At 43.0% G+C, this 27495-nt stretch overlaps 1 protein-coding gene across 2 annotated transcripts in view; it reads left to right on the forward strand.

Annotated features, from left to right (window-relative positions):
- The window catches only part of LOC127232865 (Fc receptor-like protein 5), a 29316-nt gene extending 18087 nt beyond the window's left edge, over window positions 1–11229 (forward strand). For both annotated transcript variants that reach the window (XM_051199190.1, XM_051199191.1), the window contains exons 9-13: window positions 141–168; window positions 1561–1643; window positions 1834–1896; window positions 2221–2292; window positions 8387–11229. In XM_051199190.1, coding sequence (XP_051055147.1) covers window positions 141–168; window positions 1561–1643; window positions 1834–1896; window positions 2221–2267 — 221 coding nt within the window. In that variant the 3' untranslated portion in view covers window positions 2268–2292; window positions 8387–11229. The remainder of the gene's footprint in view (window positions 1–140; window positions 169–1560; window positions 1644–1833; window positions 1897–2220; window positions 2293–8386) is intronic.
- Window positions 11230–27495: the final 16266 nt, after the last annotated feature.

A 27495-nucleotide genomic window follows, 5' to 3' on the forward strand; every position in this document is an offset into this window, starting at 1 on the left:
CAGTTGCTCTTACTCCTCTCCCACCCTGTCAGCATAGCAAAGATTCAGGTCTCCTGGCAATCGCCGTGTGAACCCCATCTGAGCTGCTCCTTAGTCCCCATGAAGGTCCCTCTTCCTAAACACAATGTCTTCCTTTACAGGGGGAAAGCCTGCCTTTGATGACTCCAGGTAAGAACTTGACCTTATTTCTGGAAGTAATGGTAACGCCCATAGGACAGCAAAATTAAATCAAATCTTATTAGCACCAAGAGCACAATTTCTACAAGTGTTCCCGAGGTGGGTTGTACCCTATGGCTACCGCTGCCCCTCCCTTGGGATGTTTGCAACCAATTCCCAGAATCTCCCCTTAGCTACAGCGAAGCCTCCTTCTCACATCAAGTGGTAAATGTGTTTCATTTATTTATTAACCACTCTTAGCTTGGCTGTCTGAATGACCACTTTGGCAGTTAATAGGGAAACTGAGGTTCCCTTTGGGAGTTCTTATTCTCATTAACAAAAGGATTTAGAAAGAGATTCAAAGGAAGCTCAATAACAATTTTATTAGAACTTAAGAGAAAAACATGGACAAGTTAGTTGAAACTCCTGGTGGCACCAACCAAGAAAGATGGGGAAAAAGTCAAGCATTGTAAGTTGAGCAGCATAGAATAGAAATAGTTTATTGGGCTGGAGAGGTGGCTCAGCTGTTAAAGGCTAGGCTCACAACCAAAACTATAAGAGATAGTTTTATTAAGAAATGTCATTCCCAAGAATGGAAGTAGGGCTCGTGAGCCAAGAAAAGAGCCCAAAAGAGAGCTGACCATGCGGTACGTGGTCTTTATAACGCCCCTCCCTCCCATAGGCAAGTCTCGGGCTTTGTTTCACACACATTCTCTTTGTTAGGCGATGGCAAGGTGAAGAACGGCCTCTGGTCTTCCTCTGCAAACTTGGCTTCTTCTGTGTCAATCATGGAAGCGCTCTTTTAGTTCCCTTTCTCCTGTCACACAGGCATTGAGTCCATCCCTCTTGAGATGATATAGCTTACTTAGTCTTGAAGTCTCTGAGCATGGTAGCCTAATCAAAATCCATTGCGATGACAGCTGAGAAGATGGAGCCACATATCTCACCCACCTAGAGAAGGCATTCTGTCAACAAGTAGTATCTGTGAAGACATGGCTACCTTCGTGCATCCTGAAGGCTCACTTTAACAGTCATCCAAAGACCGCTCACAAACTGTCATTGGGTCTCCCGTAGTGGCCGAGTTCAAACCATCAGAGTTCTTTGGGGCCTGTCTGATCTTTGTGTCTCTGAGAAGGGCCTTAGACCTGTTTTACGTCTTGGCTCGTCCCCTTTCTGGTTTGGTGGTGTGGACAAGCCACTTAGTCTTATAAAATGCCCATTGCTTACGCATATAAGATGGGAGCAAAGCAGACCTAAGTATTTCTAAACATTAGCTGGTGCCTCTTACATGCCGTGTGGCCACAAACCTAGAGAAAGGAATAATATTGACTGAAAATTCCTTAAAAGGGATGAGCATCCCCTGTCTCACTTCCTGGGAAACAGCTGTGTTTCTATATCTTACAGGAACCCTTCATATTCAGAACCCCAGGAGCCCACCTATTACAACATTCCAACCTGTATAGAACTGCAACCAGCATACAGCAGTGGTGAGGACAGGGGCCCTCCAGTCTCTGGTTTGGCAGAAATCACAGGGTGCATATCAGAACAGGGTCAGGAAGATGGTAAACCCTGAAGGACTAAAATCCTTCCAGAGAACAAACTGGCCAAAGGAGGGATAGGTAGCTAAGAAAAGAGGCAAGCACCTTAAGCTCTGAAACTTTACCTTCTTCCTCATAGACCCTAAAGAAGAAGTGATTTACACACAAGTATGGAGCACCCAACAGAGATGCAAACAAGCAGGTAAAATCTAGTGAAGTCTTTCCTATTGTTCAGCCTCCCCCTCTTCAGGAGGTCTGGGCCAGCCAGGCACAGAGCCTGTCCTTACCAGGATGCTAGGCTATCTTAACTTGCACCTACATTGTCTGGAGCTAATGCAAAGCTACCATACAGTGCTGCCTTCTCCATTGCCCGTGTGAGCTCAGGATCACTGAGTTACAAGATGATCACGTAGTCTCCTCTGAGCTTCCGTGTCAGCATCTACAAGGTGGAATAGGACAGTCATCCCTGCTTCCCTAAACAGAGCACTGCAGATTGCGCAGCTGAAATAACAAATATGTGTTACAGTTCAGAAGTTTGAAAGCCCAAGACCAAGGTGCCAGATGGCCAAATGAAAATTGAGGACATGCCTGCTCCAAGGTATGAAGGGAGAGAGGGTTTAATACAGACAGGAGAGGGAGAACAGCCAGAGGCATCAGGAAGAGTCCAGACTGAGCACGGCCAGCAGACTGAACTGGGCCATGGGGAGGGGTGGCCATCGGGGGAGGACAAGTGGACCAAGAGAGATCCAGGAGCAGAGCCAGCCAGGAGCCAAGGGGGCACGTAGCCAAAATGGCTGAGTTGCACAGGAGAAAAGAGAAGCTGGGGGAAGGGAAGCAAAGCTCAGGAGCTGGAGAGGGTAAAGGTGGGATATGCCAGCCAGGATGACTCTGTAACATGTACAAGGGACAAGGGTGACTGGTGGCTAAAGTCTCTTTGGAATGTTAAATAGGCACCTCAGTTAGCCATTTGTCCTGAGTTTTCATCCCACCTTTTTGTTGATGATAAGGGCGACATCATCTCTTCTATAATTACTCTTGCTGAAATAAGGATTATGGTGGGGGTGGGGCTGAACAGGAAAGCTGGAATGTTGGTCACGCCAGAAAGGGAGAGAGGGGCACAGGCTGGGAGTCAGCTGTTCCACTGCCCAGGGTCTGAGGGGCCACCTGGGGCTGGTGAAGTACAGGTTGCTTTGGAGCAGTCTAGGATGCAGGTTCCAAAGGAACACCTGGAGCTGGAGCGTTGCAGGCAGTTTTGGAGCAGCCTGCACTCTTCAGCTTGATTGGAAATCGCTTGGGGCAGGTATAGACTAGGGACAGAAGGTGAAGTTAAGGAGCTTAGGGAACATTTTATCTTGGGTGTACATTTGAGACTTCCAGGCCCATGGTCCTGGTAGTTGGAGGAGGGGGGGAGTCCCAAGACCAGGGAAATGGGGAGTTCACCCTCTGGTGTAGACAGTAGGTAGAGAAACTTGGTATGTTGATTAACAGGAGTGCTTATCTGGAGTCTGTAACCTTTGACCTATAACAGGTAGATACAAGTCATGACTTCCTGAAGCTTAAAAAGTTTTAGACATATTAGCGTTACCACTGTTTGTCATCTGGTCTGAAATCCACATTGTAGAAAAAGCAGTAGATTCACGCCTTCAAGTCAGAGTAGAAGCTTGGAACCCAAAGTAGAATTCTGAGTTAAAAGATAGGATTCTGGGTTAAAAGCATTAACATTTTTCCTATAAAATCCAGGGAACTGGATATGTAGTTTGGACAGAGATGTTTTTAGCATGATTGAGAAGCACTTTTAAGTCTAGATTTAGAAGACAAACAAAAAAAAATTAAATTTTGAGCTTGTGACTGTGGTAATAGTAGCAGTGCTTTAGCAGGGCCTAGATGAACAGTGTATCAGAACTCCATTGATTAATGTTAAAATTGAATTTCACAAGTCTTAGTATGACAATAGCATAGAAAGGGAAAGAAGTCTGAAACATTTGTTGTTACTTTAAATAACTTTCTCATACCTTTACAATTTTCACTTGTACACCTTAAATTAGTTTCTTAGACCCTCACTCACAACTTAACCTTTTACATCCTCACAACTTGCATTTCTATACCCTAAATTAGTTTCTCAGATCCTCCTAACTTACATAAACTTTGAACTTTTTCTTTTCATCTAATCATTTACCATGAGATGTGGGTAGTTGGTTCCTGAGAGCAGTCATTGCAAAGAAAGTTCCTCTAAAGAAAGGAATAGTAAAAAAGTTACATTGAAACCTGTTATGAGTGTGTCTGTCAGAGTGAGGTCTGCCAGCAAGGTTAACTGTGTCTGTGTCTGCCTTTCTCAGCAGGAAACTTAGCTCTAGAAACAAGTGAGACCTATTGCCAGATTTTATATAGGAAATGAATTGAGTTGCAGCCTTGCTGGGAGGAGCTGGGTGCCTGTTGCTGTTAACATAAAGCTACAGTTACCCATCAATATCATCAGTGATCTGCAAAGGATAAATTATAGCAGGAAGTATAATCCAAGTGACTTATGTATGAAGTAAGATGACAGAGACATACTGCTACCTGGAATGCTATCCTAGGCTCCTGCAGTGTTGGCTTTGCTGGGGATAAAAGTAGTTGGTCTTTGGCTATCATACAGGACAGACAACATTCTATCTTTGGCTGCTGCATGGAACAGAATTGGCCTTTGGCTGCCAGACCCAGAAAGTCTGAGAGATTTTTCTGTAGAGAAAGAATTTGGAAAAACTGACCCACTTTGGCAAGGCAGAGTAGAACAGCCAACCCAACAGTGTCCACAGTTTGAACAGCGCCCTGGCAGCCAGTGAGGCATGGGCAGTTTTCCATGTAGATAAAGCTACACCAATCCAGGTGAAGTCATCTGTGCCCCATCATCTTTAGAGACCATAGAGTTGCTGCTAGGAGCTGACATTTCTGTGCATCATTGGAAGATTTTTTTTCCATTAAACAGTTTAGTGCCATATTCAGCAGATCTCTGAAGAGTTTAAGGACCATTATCTAGTAAGTATGACTGAGTTAAACATAATTTACTTGTTTTAGTTACTAGTTTTAGTTTTAGGCTTAACCTTGAAAACAAATACAGACTATTAAAGGGTTGTAACCCCGGGAGGGCATAGAGAAGCCACAGGGCTGCAGCTCCTAGAAAGAGGCAAGGAAAGTCCAAGAAGGAGGGGAGGAGGGTTAAGTGCCGTGGTGATGAGAATTATAATCTGGAACATCCTCAGTCTGAGAGACTTGTCCAAGAGAAATGTCCCAAATCATAAACAAGATGAGGCATCCCTTTCCAGGTGAGGAGCAGAGGAGAAAAAGATGAAGAGGTATACCGGAAGAGGCTTTTGGGAAAAGGGGGTGGGTAGCTGTCCTTAATAGAGAGATGCCCACATGGGTGTAGCAGGCCAGAGAGATGAAGATATGAGCCCCAGGTCTGGCAGAGTATGCTCTGGGAGCCAGAGGACAGGTGTCCAGGAGTCATAGCTGGCTGCAGGAGCCAGAGAGACACTTACTGAGTAGGCAAGGGGAGGCAGATGGTTAGAGCAGGTGGAGGGAGGAAGCAGCTGAAGCGGCGGACTCCAGAATCTGGAGTCAAATTTGGTGGGGGGCAGACGCCAGCAAAAACAAATGATCTGTACATACTTTAGAAGAGTCAGATAAGCAACTTGGTTCAGAAAGGCTGAGTCCCTTGGAAGGGAACTCATATATGACACTCGGTTTCATTATCAGATAAATAAACAAATAAATAAAACAAGGACATGCCTGCTCTGAGGTATGCTTGAAAAAAGAGAGGGTTTAATGCAGATAGGAGAGGGAGAACAGCCAGAAGCATCTGGGAGAGTCCAGCCTGAGCACGGCCAGCAGACTGAACTGGGCCATGGGGAGGGGTGGCCATCGGGGGAGGACAAGTGGACCAAGAGAGATCCAGGAGCAGAGCTAGCCAGGAGCCAAGAGATCACATAGCCAAAATGGCTGAGTTACACAGGAGAAAAGAGAAGCTAGGGGAAGGGAAGATATGCCAGCCAGGATGACCCTGTAACAGGTACTTGTGAGTGGGGATGAAGAGACCGGTGGCCAGAGTCTGCTTGGATAGGTTAAATAGGCACCTCAGTTAGTCATTCGTCCCAAGTTTCTTTGAGACCTAACAATGGCCATGGTTTCTTTCTTTCTTCCTTTCTCTCTTTCTTCCATATTCATTTTTATTCAATCATTTAAATATATTTTCTTTTTAAAATGTGGCATTAAATATCCATACATGTGTATGATGCATTTGGATCAAGAACACCCTGTTTCCTTCCCTCCAGTTCCTCCTCCATTCCCACCTCTCTTTCACTTGCTCTCTTCTTCCTTTTTAAATTCTCTCTGAGTGCCGTTAGTGATGCCTGTGTGTACACGGGTGTGGAGCCATCTCCTGGAGCATGTCCTTGAGGAAAAGTGACTCTCCTCCCCAAACAGGGGATGCCATAGGGTTCTCTCTACATAGACTTGGCTTGCCTATCTTACAAGGCTGGCCTCAAACTCGCTGATATCCACCTGCCTCTGACTCTTGAGAGCTGGAACTAAAGGGTTAGCATTTAACCCAGTCTGGTGGGTTTCTGAGGGGAGACCCTTCCTGGCATGCAGACAGATGTTTTCTTTCTATTGTTTTTCTCATGACCCATGGCAGGCAGGTTATCCCATTCTGAAAACAGCACACTGCAACTGGGAACTTAAAAGCCTGAATCTAGAAACAGGCACAACTATTCAGCCCACAAAACCTCCCCTTCTGCATTAGTTTTCTATCGCTACAACAAACTACCGCAAACAGCAGCGTTAAACAAGACACATGGAGAGCCGTAGCTTTGTAGATCCTAAGTCTGAATGGGTCTTACTTGGCACATTGTCCTAATGTGCCTTTCTGGAGCTGAGAGGCAAATTTGCTTCCTGACTTCTCTAATTTCTACAAGTCACCTACTTTTGGGAGAGAGCTGGCTTCTCCCACCTCCTCCATCCTTCGTAGTCAGGCCTCCCTCTGACCACAGCAAGGGAAAGCCTCCGAGTTTAAGGCCTCACGTGAATGTAATAATTCACATGGTTATAGTCCCACTGTTAAGGATTCCCCCCCCCACATGACCGGTTCACAATCTAAAGATCCATCTTCTCCACCTAGGATCACGTGTTCACAGGCTGCAGGACTAGTCCCTGAGTACCAGGGACATCACTCCAGGGGCCACACTGTCTTGTGGAGCTGTGGCAATGTCTGCCTGCTGGCAGTCTCACTGTAACACGCATAAGCCTCCACTCTACAGGTGACCACAGTGAGGGAAACTAGCTTGCTTTCTATCAGGACACGGAAAGGGGACCACGTCCTTGAACAGGCTTTTCTTATGCCTGCTTATAAGAAGTGCTGTGTGGCTTTTCCCACTGTTTCTCTTTCTGGGTTTCTAACTTTTGTATAAAGTCAAATGAACTTGCATCTCATTTTTTTTCTTCTGTGATACTCCTTTAACACATGTTATCCTTTAACCTTACAACCCCTTTGATGGGAGCGTTATTGTCACTATCTTGTAGAGGGTAAAAACTGAGACACAGAGACCTTCAATTACTGGCCTGAGGTCCTATAACTATTAAATCACAAAAAAGGATGTTTCCAGGGTCAACTTCAGTACAGTTTCAGGAAGCCTGGATGCTTAGGCAACATAACAGTCACACACCCTGAGCAGGTTTCATGTACTAGGTTCATTTCTAAGGTCTATAAGTAAATACACATTTCCCCCTTAGACTGTACTTCGCAAATGACTACAGCATCTTGGATGAAGACAGTGAGAGAGAACAAAGACTAAACGACTAATGGGTTAGAAAGCAAGTTTAATTCCCTTGACAGCCTTTGACAGCATGGTGAAGTGCTATTTAGGAGGCTGGCTAGGGAAAGGAGGGAGGCAAAGGGTGACCTCTCTGAACAGGACCTCCAAGCAGCACCCACATTTGAATTCTCCCTTTCTTTCTACATTGGCCTCTGAACTCTGGGTCTTCACAAACACAGTTAGTCTCCTGACACCTGTAGCTCCCCCCCCCACAACACCCCGTGCCAGCTCCTCCCTTACCCTGATGCTGTGTCCTCCAGGAGTCCCCTGTAATCTATTCTCAGGTGAAGCTAGCAAGCACCCTGGCCCCTGAACTACAGAAGTCGCCCTCCTCAGCACCTCACAGATGAGTCCTCCTGCCTCAATTGGTGCACCCCAGCATTCTCTGTGGGAAAGAGGGTGCACTGCAGTGAGACTTAAGTGCATCCAGGGCTCTTTACATCAAGTGGCCAGGACTCGGGGCCCTAATGGGCTCCCACCTAGCACTAGACTAAATACTGCATGTGTTTTTGGGTTTTTTGGTTTGTTTGTTTTTGTTGTTGCTGTTGTTTTTAATCTAATAATGATAAGCTGCTCTTGACCTAGGGAAAGTTATATTTCCTGGCTTCCTCAGTTTGCTTCAGTTCTGAAGGCTATTGCTGCCCCTTGATTAGGACTGCTCTTGGGGCACATGGTGTCAGCCTGGTGGCCCTCTGTATGCTCTACCAAATGGGAAGCAACCACTCATTGGATAATTGAGTCATGATGAACTCCTCACAACAGAGCTGCATTTCACAGTCTTTTAATTGTCTAGAACTTAAGGTCTGCACCTAATATCAATGGAATGCCTTTCCTGCTCCACAGCTAACCACCCAAGTCAAGGAAATTCCCCACACACCAGGTCTTTCCTAACCTGACAAAAGGAACCCCACAAACTCAAGATCAGGAGCACCATGAACAATGAAACGAACACTGAATGAACAATGAAAAAGAAAGCAATATTGAATTCTGTTGCATACTGGATCCCTGCTTTCTGGATTCCTCCACTGCCCTTGTAATAATCCAAAATTAATAAATCCAGATTTAATAAACAAGGCAATGCAAAGCAGAGCGCTCTCAAGTGGCCTTCAGGAAGCAGGAGACAGAACACAAGAGCTCATGCGGCAGATCTATGGGCTGGGTTTTACATAGCCGGACGGCATGGTCCCGGACATCTCCAGAGAAGGAGCCGCGGATGGCGGGTTTTTTGAGAGGAAGGACCTCTCAAAAGCCTCTTGGCAGGCTTTCTGAGGGAGCAGAGTCTGGGGAGAGAGAGGTGCGGTTTCTACCTAATCAGTCTACATGCCTTCCCAAGAAACTCAAAAACATCCTGCTCTTTCTTTACCCTGAGTGAGAATGAAAGAAAATCTGGGTGGGAAATCCTGTCCACCAAGGGTTAGGGCTCTGATGGAGGATGGCCTTCTGTATGCTGTGAATATTGTTTCTTTTACTGGTTGATGACTAAAGCTGTTTTGGCCAACGGACAGGCAGGATTTAGCCAGGTGGGAAATTCAAATGGATAGAAAAAGGTAGTAGGCAGAGTCAAGGAGACACCATGTAGCTGCCAACGAAGCAAGAGACCCGGGCATCACCAGTAAGGCAAGACCATGTAGAGATACACAGATGAATAGAAATGGGTTAATAATTAAGAAAGAGCTAGCCAATAAGAAGCCTGAGCCACTGTCCACACAGTCTATAATTAATATACTCCTCTGTGTGTTTATTTGGAACTGAACAGCTATGAGACCGGGAAGGACAGAAACTTCCATCCACAGGAGCTCCAGATCCCTATGTGCTCATGATCACCCAAGGACCTTCTGAGACATTCAGGTCTGAACCTGGGTAGAGCCTGAGATTCTGCATTTCTAATAAGCTTCCAGATGGTGCTGATCCTTTACTCCAGGGATCATACTGAGAGCTGAGGCCCCATGGGTCTTGGCAGAGACTAGTGAAGCAGATCTGGCCACCCTCTGCCAAACTCCACAGTGCATGTTCATAGGGATCACACTTACACTCAATGGCCAAGCCATCCTTTGGCCAAAAGCACTGTGGTGGTTTGAATTAAAACGGCCCCCATAGGCTCAGAGATTTGAGTACTTGATCATCAAGGAGTGACACTATTTGAGAGGGACTGGAGGAAGTATGTCACCAGGACTCAGTTTGGGGGATTCAAAAGCTCAAGCCATGCCAGTGGGTCTCCCTTTCTGCTGCCGATGTAGAACTTTCAGCTACTTCTCCAGTATCATGTATGCCTGTGTGCCATCATGCTCCCTGCCATGATGATAATGGACTAAACCTCTGAACAATAAACAAGCCCCAATGAAATGCTTTCTTTCATAGGAATTGCTGTGGTCATGGTATTTCTTCACAGCAATAGAACACTAACCAAGACAAGCACCCTCAGAGAACTCTGAGACATCTTGCTACCCTGGCAAAACCATCTTTGTTTCTCCCCAGGCCTCATACTCTGTGAACAATTTGTGAATGAATATATCTTCTTCATTCAGATAGCTCTCTCCATTCCTGAGGTGTTATTCCACTTACATCATGCCCAATATACCCTCTCTTGACCTCTGACCCTGTTGATCATTGTTTTAGCCATTGTTCTTTAAAGAAGCAAGTTCCAAAAATGTGAGTTTGTGGGAGAAGAGGAGAAGACAGGGAGACAGGAAGAAAGGCAGAAGAAAGGCGTGAGGTCCATGCTCTGATTCTGGGAAGGGAAGGAGTCACAGTAGTCTAGGAGGTAAAAAGAATTTGAGGACATGTAGGCAGATAAAACACATATTCACTTCAAACAAATGCTGCTGGACAGGCAACTGCTCACAGGCACCCAGGCACAGGCAGGCACCCGTGGGCTACACATAAGCAGGTGTCACATGGGACTCATGGTGGTAAGCACATAGGCTTACCAACAAACACATAAGCTTGAGGCCATAGGTGGTAGCTAATGTCTCTGGTATCTGACCACAAGGTCATTTTTATACAGAATCCATACAAAAGTTTACTCTGACATGAATGAATAGTTATATATCAGATTACATCGCTGTTTACTTTTGGGGTTCCCAGAGTGTTCAATGTCAGCCATGTAATGGTTGACTCATACTATATTACTTCATATCACCACCATGTTTTCTAAATGGAAACTGATAGCCTCTGTTCCCTACAAAAGGTAGAGAAGAGAAGGAGAAAGGGATCTGTGGAAAGAGACAAGTCACATGATCTACAGTTAGCAAATGAAAGACCCTAGAAGAGCCGGTGGGTTTTTGTTTGTTTTGTTTGTTTTTCCAGTGTGAATTTGAAGTCAGAAGACCTATATCCAATTCAAACAGTCAACCCAGAGGAGCTCCTCCTTGCCTGAGGGAGGGGAACCTTTTTCTACTTAAGTCTTCAACTAATTGGATGTGTGGTAATACAATATTTTGAAAATATCTCTTACATTCTATGAGACTGGAGCTTTTGCTGGACCTCACAACTATGTACTCAAACTATTTGTTTAACCTGCCTTTAAGAGAACAATGGAATAATCAACGTTATTTGCCTTGGATTCTGCATGTAATAAGCTGATGCATAGCTACAATCTTATGTTATTTACTCTTGCGTGTCCCTGACATGCATGCCCCCAGAGTAATGTGTGCATATCATTTGCTGAAAGCAGCAAATACAGAAATTAAAAGCAACTTCCATAAAGGTTAAATAAAATCATTCATGGATAGTGATTGATAAACAGTGATGTTTGTTATCTAGGTCAGTTGGGATTTGGAGCCTGTGGCTGAATCTGAATCCCTTGTGAAACTCTGTTGTTTTTTGTTTGTTTGTTGTTGTTTTGTTTCTTGTTTTGGTTTGACTTGGTTTTGGTGTTTCAAGATAGGGTTTCTCTGTGTAGCTTTGGAGCCTGACCTGAAACTATCTCTTATAGACCAGGCTGGCCTCAAACTCACAGAGATCCACTTGCCTCTGCCTCCCAAGGGCTGGGATTAAAGGCATGTACCACCACCGCCTGGCCCAAAACTCTGTTTTAAAGTTGTATAAAATACTCTATTCCTCCCCCCCCCCAATGTGATGCTGTATATGCTGTTAAATAAAGAGAGTGGAACTGTTTGTTAGGGACAGACAGACACAACCCACACACAGACACACACAGTTCATACCACAGAAAGACACAGGAATAGACACAGAGATACACAGAAGATCCTTAAGACAGCCTTCAGGCAGGCACAGAATCAGACTCATAAAGACTGAGGATGCAAGACACAGGGGGCATGAAGTAGAGAATTCAGATCTGAACTCATTCCTGATTAAAAGACTCCAGGGGAACGTGCTTCTATCCCTTTCCTTAATGTGACACTGAGGCATTATTGGTTATTTGGAGTTCATCACTGGTGCATATAATCTGTACAAGATGGAGAGCACTCATAGAGGGAGGGCAGTTAATTTATTCTGTTAATTCACATCTTAATTTAATCCAGCGATACTTTCACAGAAACACACAGAATAACATTTGGTCAAGTGCCTGGTCATCCTAACACACAATTAACCATCATGACTATAGGGAGTGGGGCTCTGTGGTTCTCAATTTTGTTCAAAAAAACAAACAAATCAGGTTTATTGTGATTCTAGATGTTGAGATCTGGTCTTTGTGTATGTTGTGTGGATGTTCTTTATGCTTGTGGAGGGGTTATCTTCTGTCTGTTTGCTTGTTTGTTTTTGTTTGAGACAGGGTCTCACTATGTAGCTCTGGATGTCCTGAAATTCACCATGTAGACCAAACTGACCTTAAACTCACAAATATCTGCCTGCCTCTGCCTCCCAAGTGCTGGGATGCCACCCTGCCCAGTGCATGGGTGTGGACTTCCTTAGGTAGTTTGAGTTTTAGGACAAAAACGTTGGGATAAAAAAGAAGGTGGGGGGGAGCAGGTTGGGTCTAAAGGGTAGGGATGGCTTGGTGGAATGAAGTCAAGTGGACAGAGGGGACTGGGCTGGTGTACAGGACATGCTTCCCATTCCAGTCATGGAGTGCACGAGTAGATATGTCTTGGGTGGGAAGGTTGGATATGGCATGGTAGAGTCCTGTGATTTGAGGGAGAAGATCCTGTCCCAAACCTAGATCTCCTTTGCAATGAAGGCAAGGGAAACCAGATTAGGCGGGTGTACTGGTTGGAAAACCAAGGCTACATTTTTCTGGATTGTGGAGGTGTGAATATGGATGTGAATATGGTCTGAATGAAAATGGTCCCCAGAGAGTCACAGAGAGTGGCATCTTTGGAGATGTAGACTTGTTGGAGTAAGTGTGTCACTGGGGGGGTGAAGCTTTAGAAGCTCAAGCCAGGCCTAGTGGCTCACTCTCTCTTCCTGCTGCCTGTGGATCCAGATGTAGAACTCTCAGATATGTCTCCAATACCATGTCTACCTGCCATCATGGTAATGGACTAAACCTCTAAAGTGTAAGCCAGCCCCAATCAAATGTTTTTCCTTTGTAAGAGTTACTGTGGTCATGGCATCTATTCATGGCAAGGAAACCCTAATTAAGACAGGAAAGGTCTTAAGACAGGGATATTCACTAGGTTAGACCCTAGAGGACATGGGAAGTCCGGATACCTACTGAGATGGTAGAGTTGGTCCATAAGGAACTGGGGTGTGCAGGTTGGCCGGATTCTGGCAGAAGTCTTGAGCTTGGCTGTGGTATAGGAAGGGTTTCTCAGAGTAGGCCAGGGCACAGGATATGAGAGCCAGGCTAAAGCCTAGAGGAGAACATGGGAAGTCTGGGGACCTGGTGAGGTAGTGGAGGAAGCCCAGAATGGATCTATGCATGGTTTCAGGTAGAGCAAGTCCCAACAGAAGCCTAGGTGTTGGCTGCAGTGCAGGCAGGAATCTAGTCTTTCCTCTTCCTTTTTCAATCTCCAAAGCCCAATGCCTTGAAGACATCTTTGTTTGTAACTACAGTTCAAAACCAGAACTTGGCCACTGTTCAAAAAACCAGGTTCAGCCATTTACCCCAAAGAAAGCAAGCAAAACAACTATTTAGAGAAGGCACAAAACTCTGCAGCCTACCTTCATGGTACTGGCTGAGTTTTAACTTTGAATCAAGAAAGAATTGAGGCAGGGATGAGAAGCTTAATAAGTAAGCTATCTTAGTCAAAGTGTGTAGGTGTGACTAAGGGAGTCCACAAATGCCCAAATAAAAGGATACCAAATATTTATTTGGGAGACACAATAAAGGTAGAGAGCTGCATCAGTCTTCTGTCCTGGGGGCACAGAAAGCTTTAATCTGATCTCCCTGATCACCACCTGTTATAAGTAATGTTTCTTCAATGTCTATCATCCTGTCTGACGCAGGTGGTATTGCCAGGAACAATTAGGGTTAAGAAAAACCCAAAACCATTTTAAATGCCATATTCTGTAGGTCTTTGAAAGGTTTGAAGAATGCCTATTCATCTCAAATAGATCTCTGAATATCTAGAAATCTTAACTAACTTAACTATAAGTTTTGACTATCATAGGTAATTATCTATAATCTGTTTTAAATTACACATTACATTTCTAAATGTATATAAACACAATACCTAAACAAGAGGAGAAATATACATATCACAAAATTGACCTTAAATTTTTATCAATAAATGAAAATCCATTCCAAAACAAAGTATTCATATCTATACCATAATCCCCTTTTTACCTTTAAAAAGAGATTGATTGTGATCATTAACCATTTATAATCAACCCCATTTAAATGAAAACAAAATTTATAAACAGTATTTGGGAATTTGGGTGTCGTTCTTTCTAAACTGCTTCCTGCTGGTAGGGGGCACTGTCATGGGGATCCTAAGAAGATGCAGAAATCCTGGCTATAGTCTGCAAGGCTGCCTTGTCCCAGCTGTTTTGAATGTTGGGTCACCTGGGATGCTGCTTCAGGGGCCTGGCTTGATCAAACCATGTTATTCTGGAAGGAATCCATAGCTTTTTCTTTTCTGTGGAAACAAAAATAGAAATCCTTTTCCCCAGTAACCTGTCCTTAGACTTAAATTTTGAAGCCAAAGCATTTTTAAAATATGTGAATTGGATTAATCCAGCAGCATTTGTTTTAACAGTTGTTGCTATTTCCTCAGCAGTCAAATAATTTAAAAACAACAGAACAGCATATAGTATCCATACACTTTTTGTGCTTCCCATCTTTAAGTGGCTTTTTATTATTATTATTATATTTCTTTTATTTTTTATTTTTTCATGTTTTGAGACAGGGTTTCTCTGTGTAACTTTTATCTGTCCTGGGATTAACTCTGTATACCAAGTTTACTTTGCAATCACAGAGATCTGTTTGCATCTGTCTCCCGAGTGCTGGAACTAAAGGCATGTGTCATCATACCCTGCTACTCTGTCTTTTTAAAACCATTTTATTCTTTTTCTCTCCCAAGCCAATGTATATTTTAAAACACACTGTAAACCTTTAGCAGATTTTCTTAATGTGAATCTGTCTTCACTGTAAATCTTTATCTTTTTCTGGCCACGAGTCTTTTATCTGGTAACAACAACATTGCTAAAATGAAATCCACAGTTAGCTGCAGTCTATCAAAGATGGCGGCGGGTACCTTTACAGCCAGAACTGAGAGCTGTGCTCACTGCCTTGATCTATGCTGCCATCCAGCATGCTGCCGGCTTGGAGATGTGGTCACTGTCATTGCCAGCTCTCGTACACACCATTGAATTGTTAGCAGCACTCTTTAAAAAGCTTGCCAGTTTTTTGTTTGTTTGTTTGTTTGTTTTGCCGCTTATGTGGAGTCAGGAAATCTCCCTTAAAGGAGCCGCGCAAGTCTCTGTCTCTAGCAAAACCGAGTCCAACAGAGAAAAATGCTGCTACCAAGAAGTCTTGCTTGTCTTTGTTCTTTTGTTTCTAAAACCCATTTTTAAGCTTTTGTTAAGTTTTAAGTGGAAGTTCTTCAGTCTGCGTTGGATGCCATTATGTTAGGAGTAGGTTTTTCCCTCTGGTCTGGTCCTACCACCTTGCCGGCCCCCAAAAATACACAGAGACTCTGTATTTGATATAATGCTGTTAGCCAGTTAGTAGTTTTTTTTATCGGCTAGCTCTGTCTTAATTATTAACCCATCTCTATTAATCTAAGTACTTCCACATGGTCTTATCTTACCGGAGAGAGGGGTTGGTGTTCTCTCTATCCTCCATCTTGACTCTCCTCCCTACTACTTCCTCTCTCCTCCTAGTCTCCTAGTCCCATCTATCTTGCTTTCCTATTGGCCAACAGTGCTTTATTCATTAACCAATATGAGAATCATATTTACAGAATGACACCTCTCATCAACCACCCAAGATAGAGAAATCGCATGCATCTTTTCCCCCTTATCAGTCCACACATAGCACCTAAGACCATGCCTTAATGGACTGGTACCCCAAAGGCTATTGGCTGAATGAGTTCTCACAACAAAAGTGTGGTCCAGTTGCTTATTCTCCAAGTGCTGATTCAGCAATGTGGCCAAAAGTAGTCCTTATGTCTTAAGGGAGTAATCTTGTTCCTCATGAGACTATTGCTCCTATTTGGGCAATCTCATCATGGGTGGAATATTATTTTAAGACATGTTAATGATGCAAAAACTGTGTTGCATTCTTTAATGTAGCATTTGTTTAACTCTGTAAAGCTGTGTTGCTTTTCCCATTTAAAACACCTGATTGCTCTAATAAAGAACCGAACAGTCAATAGCTAAGCAGGAAAGAGAAATAGGTGGGGCTGGCAGGCAGAGAGAATAAATAGGAAGAAAATAGAGAAGAGAGGGAGTGAGGAAAGGAAGAGAGTATGCCAGGCACCCAGCAATACAGCCAGCCATGGAGTAAGAAGAATGAGATATAGAATAAAGGAAAAACCCAGGGGCAAAAGGGAGACAGGATAATTTTAATTAGCAAACCTGGCTAGAAACAAGCCAAGGCCAGGAACTCATAAGTAAGAATAAGTCTCCATGCATCTGGGATCTAAGTGGTAGGATCCCAAAGGGCAAAGAGTGGAAAACAAATAAAACAACTACAATGGAGTAATTTCTTTGTAGGTTCTGCTGTTCCTGGAATCCAAGATGAACACAGATTTTGGATCTTGATGGGGTTGTGAACAGGACATTATAAAGGTTGATGACATGATGATTTGATTGTTCTCATCTTTGCTCCTTCAGTCTTGAAGAGGGCTGAAATGAGTAGAATATCACCATTTCTAGAGACAGTTTTAAGGCTGCCTTCCAGCTGAGATGATTCTCCAGCCTCAGCCTCCCGTGTCTATAGATATGCATCACATGCCAACTCAGACAGAAAATCCTCGGGTAATTAGCATAGCTCTGTGCAGAGTTAAGCATAGAGTCTGACCCAAGTTTTGAAGCAAAGGTAAAAAGACCATTGCAAAATGGAGTCAAGGATGCCAGGCTTTCACTCGGCTGAGAGCCGCCTTCCAGACCTGAGTGAGGAGCTTTCCAGCAAGAGCAATTTCTAAGTACCTATTGGAGATTTCCTTTAATATATTTCTCCAGCTAAATAGCATTCCAGAAAACTCTCTACTTTATCATAAAAGCTGTCTATTAAAAATGAAGCTGAAGAAGTCACTGTTCATTCAACAATTCCTTTTTTTAACCAATGTGCTCTATACAGCCCACTAAATTGCATGAAATCCACTCAAAGTTCATAAATGGCTGGATTTTTTTTCAATAGCATAACTGGCAAAGCCTTTACTACCATTCAGTTCATGAGATCTTCCTACCTTGTTTCCTTTATTCGTTAAATTTTCGTATGAGCGCATGCTGTGTGTTGAGCATTTCCCCTACGCCCACCATGTGGCTCAGAGCCTCCCTCTCTGGTAGGTCCCCTTCACTCCCCAGACAGTTAGTTTCACTTCCACTTCTTCCACTTTGAGGCCACATCTGTAAGTAATTTATGTATCTCTAGAAAATCTATGCATCACAAGTGAACAAAAGCACAAATTTGTCTGGGGAAAGCTTTTATATATATATTTTATTATAAATCATCTTATTTTACATATCAATCCCAGTTCCCTCTCCCTCCCATCCTCCCATGCCCTCCCATCCACTCCCCAGGGAGGGTGAAGCCATGCATGAGGAATCATCAAAATCTGTCAAGTCATTTGGGGTAGGGCCCAGGCCCTCCCCCGTGTCTCTAAGCTGAGAGAGTATCCCTCCATAGGGAATGGGCTCCCAAAGTCCATTTGTGCACTGTGGCTGCATACTGCCAGAGGCCCCGTAGACTGCCCAATCCTCCTAGCTGACACCCACATTCAAGGGGCCTGGTTTGGTCCTATGTTGGTTCCCCAACTGTCACGCAGGGATCATGAGTTCCCGCTTGCTCAGGTCAGAGGTTTTTGTGGGTTTCTCCAGCCTGGTCTTGACCCCTTTGCTCATCACTCCTCCCTCTCTGAAACTGGATTCTAGGAGTTCAGCTCAGTGTTTAGCTGTGGATCTCTGCTTCAGCTTCTATCAGCTACTGGATGAAGGCTCTAGAATGGCATTTAAGGTAGTCATCATTCTTATTATAGGGGAAGGGCATTTAAGGTACCCTCTCCACTATTGCTTAGTTTGTTAGTTGGGGTCATCCTTGAGGGTCTCTGTACAATTCCCTAGTGCCAGATTTCTTTTTAAACCTATAAAGGTTCCCTCTATTGATGTGCCTCTTTTCTTGCTCTCCTCTATTCATCTCCCCACTCAGTCTTCCTGATCCCTCATGTTCCCCTCCCCCTCCTCTTCTCCCTTCCTCTTCTCTTACCTCTCTCGCCCCTCTCCCCATGTTTTGTCTGGGGAAAGCTTAATTTGCTTCATGATTATCTTCATTTACAGCCCCTTTCCAGCAAATGACATCATTTTATATTCTGTATGGCTAGAAAAAAAGCCATCATGTATATGCACTGCATTTTCTTTCTCTGCTCATCTGTTATTGGACACTTAGTTTGGTTCCATAACTTAGCTATGGTAGTAAGTGATGCAATAAACACTGATGACAAGTATCTCTAAGATATGTTCATTTGGGGGCCTTCTGGTAAATACCCAGGAGTGATATAGCCGGATTATATACAAGACCTTTTATGTTTTTGAGAGCTTTCTATAATAACTAGTTTACTTAGCTGGGCTAGTTTAATCCCAGCTAGCAGTGTATAAAGATTTCCTTTTGTTCGCATCCTTACCAGCTGTGACTGTCATATTTTTTAAATATATATGGGTATTTTACCTGCATGTATGTATGTGTGTACCATGTCCACAGACACTAAGAAAACAGGCATTAGATTCCCTGGAACTGGAGTTACAAATAGTTGTGAGCCACAATGTGAGTGCTAGTAATCGAACCTGGGTCCTTTGGAAGCGTAACAAATGTTCTTTACTGCTGAGCCATCTCCCCCGCCCCCAGCCCTATTATTTGTCTTCTTAATAGACAACTTTCTGGAATGAGATGGACTTTCAGTGTAGTCCTGATTTGCATTTCTCCAAAGCTTACTGAGGTTGAACAATTTTAATATGTTTATTGGCCATTTGCATTTCTTCTTTTGGGAACTGTCTCATATCATTTTATTAGGTCACTTGTTCATCGAGTTGTGGTCTTCTTCCAGGCTCTTGAATGTGGCATGCAGCTAGGAATGTGGCTCGGTGATAGAGAGCTTGTCAAATGCCTAACACAACCACCTTATATTTGCATAGAATTTTTCAGTTCTATTAATTGTCCTTTTAAAAAATAATGATTTCATTAAATTTCCTGAATCTGGTTGTTGAGAATCTTAGCTCACTAGGAATTAAAGCCTCCTCCCATACAACAATCGAATTTGTATTTTTGAACCTGCATCTTACTCCACAATACACACACTCCTGAACTGCTTCAACACTCCCAAGTCGGCAGTCACCTCGGTTTTCTAGGGTTCTGCTGAGAACCATTATGAAACAAGGTCACTGAGGGCCTCAGGGCCAGGCAGCATCTCAGGCAATGCCCATGAATGATAAAGAGTTTCCCTCCCAACACTATTCCTCTCTTCAAAAGACCTACCTTTTTCATGTTTTAAATAAAACTGGTGATAAAATTCCATGCACACTTTTAAGGCACATCCAGGAAGTTGAAGAGGAAGCTGTGGGTGGGAAGGGCTCTTTATAGACAGTGTTAATGCTCAAGTCTACAGCAAAGGTTCTAACATTACCTCTGACACTGATGCTAACCATCCTCTGTATAGAGTTAGGCCAACACAAGCCCCAAAAGAGATGGACAGGCTCCTGGCATCCCTGGAAGCAGCAGCTGCCCTGTGAACCACTGCCAGCTCCATCCTGCTGCCCAGAGAGGGATGGAAAGTCATACCACTCCTGTTCAAGGCACAGTAGACTCAGGCTCCCCACCTTGGCTGAGGTGAGGCACAGGCTCTTACTCTGGCTTTTCCTTCCCACCTGGACACCTCACGACAAACCTGGAGAGGCAGCATACTGTCCTAACTCCGAGTAGTGAACTTTCCCCTCCTTACAAGGCTACCCCTGTGGCTGCCCAGTCAGAGCACCCCAGCCTTAGGTCTGCATTGCTGGCCCTGGCCCTTGCCCCAGGGAATTAGGGCCCTAAACAATTTTAGGGACGTGATGACACTTGCCCATTCAAGAGGCAAAGTGAGTAACATCATGTGAGAACAAAGTTTCTTCAAAGCACAGTGAGAATGAGCATGCGGCAATCATGTGTTTTTGCTGTGCAGAAAAAAGTGATCAAAATGGAAGCTGGGGGGGGTGGTGGTAAGGAGGTAGAGGGTTGGGGGAGGAAGGAAGAAGAAGGAGAAAGATAAAAGCATAAAGGAGGTAGGAAAAGGAGTGAGAGACGCACGCTGTTGGGCAGCATCGCCATGCTGTGTTGCACTTGGCAACTGAAAGCCTGACCAGCAGATAGGAAGCATTCCGTTAAAAGTGAGGTGGCCATAGCTGTGTGAGTTTCATTCTGGACACATTGATCTGCATGGTTGGTTTGTGTGCTTTTTGTCAGCTTGACACAAGATAGAGCCATCTGAAAAGTTGGCTTCAGTTGAGAAAAATGTCTCCAGGATAGTGACCTCTAGGCAGGCATCTTCTTGATTGATGATTGATGTAGGAAGGCCTAGCCCACCATGGGTGGTGCCACCCATGGATAAGTGGTTCTGAGGTGTTTAAGACCACAAACCGAGCAAACCAGGAGGAATAGCCAGAAAGAGCACTCCTCCATGGCTTCTGCTTCGGTTCTTGCCTCTAGGTTCCTGCCTTCAGTCTACAGGCTATAGGATGAAATAAACCCTTTCCTCCTCGAGCTGACTTTGGTTGGTTTTATCGCAGCAATAGAAACCCTAAAAGTGTTTATATGTCTGTTTCTATGCCAGATCCATGCTGGTTTTGTTACTTTGCTTCTTTAATATAAGGTGTTGGGATGCCTTTAGCAGAGATTGCCTTTTCTTACTGGGAATGCTTTGGCTATTCTGGATCATTCTTTTTTAAAGAATATCTTTAATTATTTGTGGGCAATTACATACTGTGTACAATGTCCACCCCAAGTCCTCATTCCCTGCAGACACCTTTTCTAGCCCCTCCCACCTTCATGGCTTCTTCATGGGTAACCTGCTGAGTCCGACGGGTGCTGCCTGGTATAATGTTGACTCATCTTGTTGGCTTGATCCTATGCAGGTTGTTAGGGATAATGCAGTGTGGGTTGGGACAGCAGGCGGCAAATCCCCATCCTGCACCGGAACCATGAGAATCTCCGTCCCAGAGCCAGTGGATGGGGAAACAGAAACCTGTAGGCTCACTCATATTGGAAGTTATTTTGAGGATGATACCGGGTGCTGCTTGAGTGCATTCATTCTTCCAGGTGACAGGGGCAGGCCAGCATAATGCCTGAATCCTTACACAGGTAACCATAGCTGCAGTGAGTTCATGAGTTCAATGGTCATGTCACACGTCCCAGGCCTCCTTCCAATCCTCCAGCTCTTATATTCTTTCTGCCCCCATTACCATATAACCCTGAGTCTGGGAAGAGGGGTGATGTAGATGCCTGTTGAGGGACAAGCACTCAGCAATCACTATTCTCAGAACTTTGACCATTACGATTCTCTTCATTAACTACTGCCCACTGCAGAAGCTCCTCTGGCCAAGGTCGATAAAAGCACTAATCTATGGATATAAACAAATGATTAGAAGGCAGTTTAATAACATATTCATTTAGCAAAGCAATAATAGTAAGTTTCCCACTAGGGCCTATGACCTCCAAAGTCATGAGCTTTTGACCATGTTTGCAGTCCTAGGCATGAATCACCGTCTTTGGAGCAGGCCTCAGGTCAAGCCAGAAAGTTTTTGGTTACCCCTATAATGTGCATGCCACATCTCACTTGCCGTGTCAATATTGTAGCATTAAGGGTTCACTCCTGAGTAATACCGTTGATTACTTTTCTCCCCCAGTGTCTTACATAGCATCTTCCAGCCCCATAAAAGCTACCAGCAGGGAGAAAATTTTCCCATCAGTTATGGCTTGATTTCTCTGTCTTGTAACTAAAGTGTAGTATGCCTTCAATAATAAGATCTTACAGCTAGTGATAGTGGGAAGCCACAAGAAATGGAGCCTTATTATTTAGGGTGTCTCTTTGTCTTTTCTGACACAGTGGTATCCTATTCTTGGCACTGAGATTTCCTTTTATGTCTCTCAAAAGAAGCATTGGCCACCCATGCAAGATACCTATTTTTAAACCCGTGTTCTTTTTTGTTTGTTTGTTTGTTTATTTGTTTGAGACAGTGTTTCTCTGTGGCTTTGGAGGCTGTTCTGGAACTCCCCATGTAGACCAGGCTGGTCTTGAACTCACAGAGATGTGCCTGCCTCTGCCTCCTGAGTGCTGGGATTAAAGGCATGTAGCAATTGGCATGTGTCACCACCACCCAGCCCGTATTCTTTTTAATGTAATTTTTAATTAGTTTACAAAGTAGTGAGTTTCTAAGGTTTTGTTGTTGTTATTGTTGTTGTTGGTTTGGTTTGGTTTGTTTATTTGTTTTTTTTTGTTTCGTTTTGTTTTGTTTTTGTATACACACACACACACACACACACACACACACACACACACACAAGTTTTGGTTAAACCACTCCCCACCTTCTTCTAAGAGATTTCTGGTGGAGTATTTAGGGTCTCTTATGTGTGGAATAATATCAGCTACAAATAGAAATGTTTTGACTTTCTCCTTTCTTATTTGTATCCCTTCTATTTTCTTGCCTTATTACTGTAATACTTCAGGACAATATTGAGTAAGAGTGGGAAAGTGTTCATATTTGTCTTGTTCCTGATTTTAATGGAAACTCCTTCAGGTTTTTCCCCCATTTAGTGTCAAGTTACCTAAATTTATCATATATGGCCTTTATTATGTTGAGATATTTTCTTCCTATTCAGTGTTTCTTCAGGACTTTTAATATCAAGGGATATTAGAACTTGTCACAAGCCTCTTCTGCATCTACCAAAATTATGTGATTTATAGCCATGAGCCTATTTATTTCATTTATAATATTTATTGATTCATTATATTCTGAGTTATGCCTAAATTTCTAGGATAAAATGCAACTTGATCTTAGTAATAATCTTCATGATGTGTTCTTGAATCTGATTTGCAAGTACTGTCTAATATTGACAGGGAAACTGGTCTGTAATTTTCTTATTTTGGTGAATCTTTATGTTTTGGTATTCAGGTAATACAGATTTCATTAAAGAGTCTGATAATGTTTCTTCCTTTCCTATTTTGTAGAATAGTTTGAGAAGCACTGAAAAAATTTACCAGTGAATCCATTTAGACCCAGACTCCTTTTAATTGGAAGATTTTTTATTTCTATTTATTATAGGTTATTTTCATTTGAGTCTAGGAATTTTTTATTTCTTCCTTGGTTCTTTTCATGGGCCCATTCATCAATGAATGTTTGTGTTGTTTGATCTCATGAGTCTGTGCTTGCTCCAGGGTTTCTCTTGTTGTAGATTTGTAGCCTATTTCCCGAACAGGATATTAAATATTAGAGCTGTTGTAGCCAGACTATTCTCACCCAAGAGAAGATCAAGAGAAGGTCTTTATGAACTTGAAGTTTTTATTGAATCATACAGACCCAGTCAGGGGCACACATTCGTGTGACTACAAGTTTAGAGGCAGCCCTGAGTTCAGTGAGCAACTTCTTTATTTGGTTGACCTTTCTAGAAATGAGAGTATTGTAGCACAAATAGTAAAGGGCCAGAGACAGATACTGGGGTTCAACTTGAAGATCAAAAAAGCAAAGCAGCCAGCCAGTAGCTCTTCCCTCTACCAAAGTTGAAACGGAGATCCTGTCTTCCCTGTGACTGGAAACTGAATATTTTCTCTCTAGTACTGGGACTAAAGGCATGAACTCTGTTACTCTTTTAGACTGATTCACTCTCATGTAGCCTTGGACTCACAGAGATCCATCTTCCTCTATCTCCGGAGTCCTGGGATTAAAGGTGTGTGCCACCACTGCCTGGCAGCTATGACTAACTAGTGTGGCTAACTTTGCATTCTGATCCCCAGGCAAGTTTTATTAAATCCTAAACAATATAACACCACAGAATAGTATGGTATTGAAATCATTCACTATGATCACTAATTGTCCTTTCATATCTATTAGTGTTTCTTTTATGAAACTGAGAGCCCAACATATGATATAATATGTATAGCTTCCTAGTTAACAGTTCCCAACATTAATATTAGGGGAAATTTTTCATTTCTTTTGACTCCTTGTTGCTGAGTTGAAGTTATTTACATTTAAGGTTATTGCTGAGAGATGTTAATTCCTATTATTTTATTGATGACTTTTCTGATTGGTTGTATTTTTGTTGATTTTTTTTCCTTTCTCCACTGTTAGTGTTAAGAGCTGACTGAATAGTGTTTGACATGCTGGATTCTTTCTTAGATCTCCATTGTTCATCTAGTTCTTTCATGAATTTTTTTTTCAATGCTCTCATGATTGACTATTTTTTTTTCTCCTCTATGCTTAGGATTCCTTACACATTTTCTACAGTAATTCTTGGTGGTCATGAATGGTTCTGTTTGTGCTTGTTTTAAGAGTCTTCACCACCAGTTTTTAAAGACAGTTTTTTCTGGATATAACAATGTAGCTTAGTGATCATTTACTTTCAAGGCTTTAAATATATTATCCCATGCTTTCCTACATTTTAGAAACTGATGTTAATCTGATGGGTTTGCCTCTGTAGAGGAATTAGCTGTTTTCTCTTACATTGTTCCTTTGATTCATTGTTTTGACATCCTAATTGTAGCACACACGGAGAGGTTCTTCTCTGGTCATGTTTTTGTCTGGTCTGGAATTCTAATGCCTTTTCTACTTCAGTGTCTGCTTCTTTATCTAAATTTCAAGAACTCTCATTGTTGTTGTTGCTATTATTGTTATTTTCCATTTCTGTTAAACATAGCACTGGGTATCATACGTACAATTAGGTAAGAAACATAATATGCATTTACATTAGAAAGAATGGAGTGAAATTATCTGGCTTTGCACATGACACTCTTTGTGTGTAACAAATGCTAAAATATTTGTATTTTAAAGAATCCGACTACGACTAATCAATGAATTCAGAAAAGTTGCAAAATAAGAAATTAGCTGACAAAAACCAGTTGTTTCTATGAGACTGACATACTACCCCCTGTGCTTAAGGGAGACCAGTTATTTCTGTGGTCTAAAATTTATACGAAAAAGAAATCAGGTAAACAGTGACATTTACCATGAAGTCAGCAGTACTTAAAAGAATAAGTTTAAACAAGACAATTAAAGATTGGAACACTGAAGATACAATGAAATGCTAAATAAATTAAAGAAGAAAAATAAATGGAGAAATCTTTAAATTTTTATGATTGTGGACTGTGATGGCTATTTTTGGTTGTCAACTTGATTATATCTGGAATTGACTAAAATCCAAATGGCTGGGCACACCTATGAGGGATTTTTTTTTCCTTAATTAAATTGTGTGAAGTGAGGACACCCACCTTTAATCCAGATCTCTTGAGGTGGGACGATCCACCTTGAATCTGGACCACACCTTCTGCTGGCAGCCTGTATAAAGGACATGGGAAAAGGAAGCTTACTCTTTGCCCTCGCTGGCAAGTTCACTCCATCACTGGCATTAGAGCCACTTCTTCAGGATTCTGGTGTAAACTAAAGACCAGCTGAGGCATCCAACCTCACCAACTGAATAACTGCTGGATTCCTGGACTTTCAGTTGGTAGACAGAAATTGTTGAACTAGCTAGACCACAGCCTGTAAGTCACTTTGATAAATCCCCTTTTGATAGATAGATAGATAGATAGATAGATAGATAGATAGATAGATAGATGGATGGATAGATGGATAGATGGATAGATAAATAGATGATAGGTAGAGAGATAGATGGTTGAATAGACAGACAGACAGATAGTCATCCTATCAGTCTTGATGCTCTACAATTGAGAGACTTAATGATGTTTAGATGCCAAAATAAATATGCAAATTCGGGGTAATATCTAACAAAATTCAATTATTTTTCCAGAAAAAAATACATTTAAAATGCATATGGAATTTCAAAAGACCCTGCCTTGGCCCATTTGTGCTGCCTTGAAGAAAATATCTATTACTTGACAAATGCTTGTTACATAGTGGTTTCCTCTGAATTGAAATAGTCCTTCCAGGAGGGAGGAGGAGGATAGTGAGGCAAACACACTTCTGTCTGGGATAGCTGAACCCCACTCCCCCAGATTCACAAGAAGCCTTGGGCAGAGGTACAGAAGCAGTAAACATAGTTGGGAGAAGAGACTGATAACTGAGATGCTGAAAAGATACTCTGTGGACTTGTAGATCTGATAGCAGTTGTGTGGAGAGCTGCAGGGATGCAGCTTTCCTGGGTCACCACCCACTTTGGGGTGGGATTCTGGATGATACAGCTGCAAGTAACTCCTCACCAAAATTGCTATCAGTAACCCCAGGAAAAACTCACTGGTTCACCAAGTTGGACTTTGATGCAATTGTTGCTTTGGTATATTATTAGCTGAACAGTTTCTGCACCCTGATAAGCCTCTCCACTGATACAGCAATCCAAATCAGACCAAATCAAGCCAAATTTTAAAAGCCCACATTTAATGGATACAATGCTCCCAGAAGGCCTTTTAGCCCCACAGAGAAGAGTCAGAAAAAAGAGACCAGAAAACCACACATCTATTTTCTGGGGGTAGTTGAAATATTCTGTGGGTGTGATCTTGAGCATCTCTGGGGGGCTTTCAGAGATGCAGCAGGGTTTAAAGGGAAATAGATGAGAGGGACTTGGGCGGGACCTCTTCCACAACATCCCAGACTCTTTGGGTATATGGATGTTAGGGTCTGGGGTGAAGCTTCCACCGTAACATTAGCTACATCTATACCTCTGCCCAGGGCCTCTATCTACTGTGCTGCCCATATACTCACAGATGTGAGACCATCCACTTAAGCATGCTCATGCTACCAGGGTTCATAAACCCCCAAATATAGCTGACTGTCCCCTCCCAGGTAGCAGCTATCAGCTATCAATAGCTCCTCAGCTAGGAGTGGAGGAGGCTCAAGAGCCCCTTCTCACTCTGTGCTGAGTTGTTCACTAGCTTGATCTTGTACAGTTCTTGTGCAAGCCACCACAGCTGCTGTGTGTTCATGAACACAGTAGTCCAGTAGTATACAGAAGACATTGTTTTACCCTGCTCCTCCCTGACATCTGGCTCTTACAATCTTTCTGCTCCCACTTCTACCGTGATTCTTGAACCTTGGGGGAGAGGTGTAGGTGTACTTTTGCTGAGCACCCAACCGAGGCTTACTGCCTGCATTTCAGTTGTGAGTTTCTGCATCAACTGCTGTTTGCTGCACAATAGAACTTCTCTGATGAGACGTGAGAGCTGCACTGAACTGAAGGTATACATAGGAATTT

Source organism: Phodopus roborovskii, unplaced genomic scaffold, assembly GCF_943737965.1.
Source record: "Phodopus roborovskii unplaced genomic scaffold, PHOROB, whole genome shotgun sequence".
Classification (NCBI taxonomy): domain Eukaryota; kingdom Metazoa; phylum Chordata; class Mammalia; order Rodentia; family Cricetidae; genus Phodopus; species Phodopus roborovskii.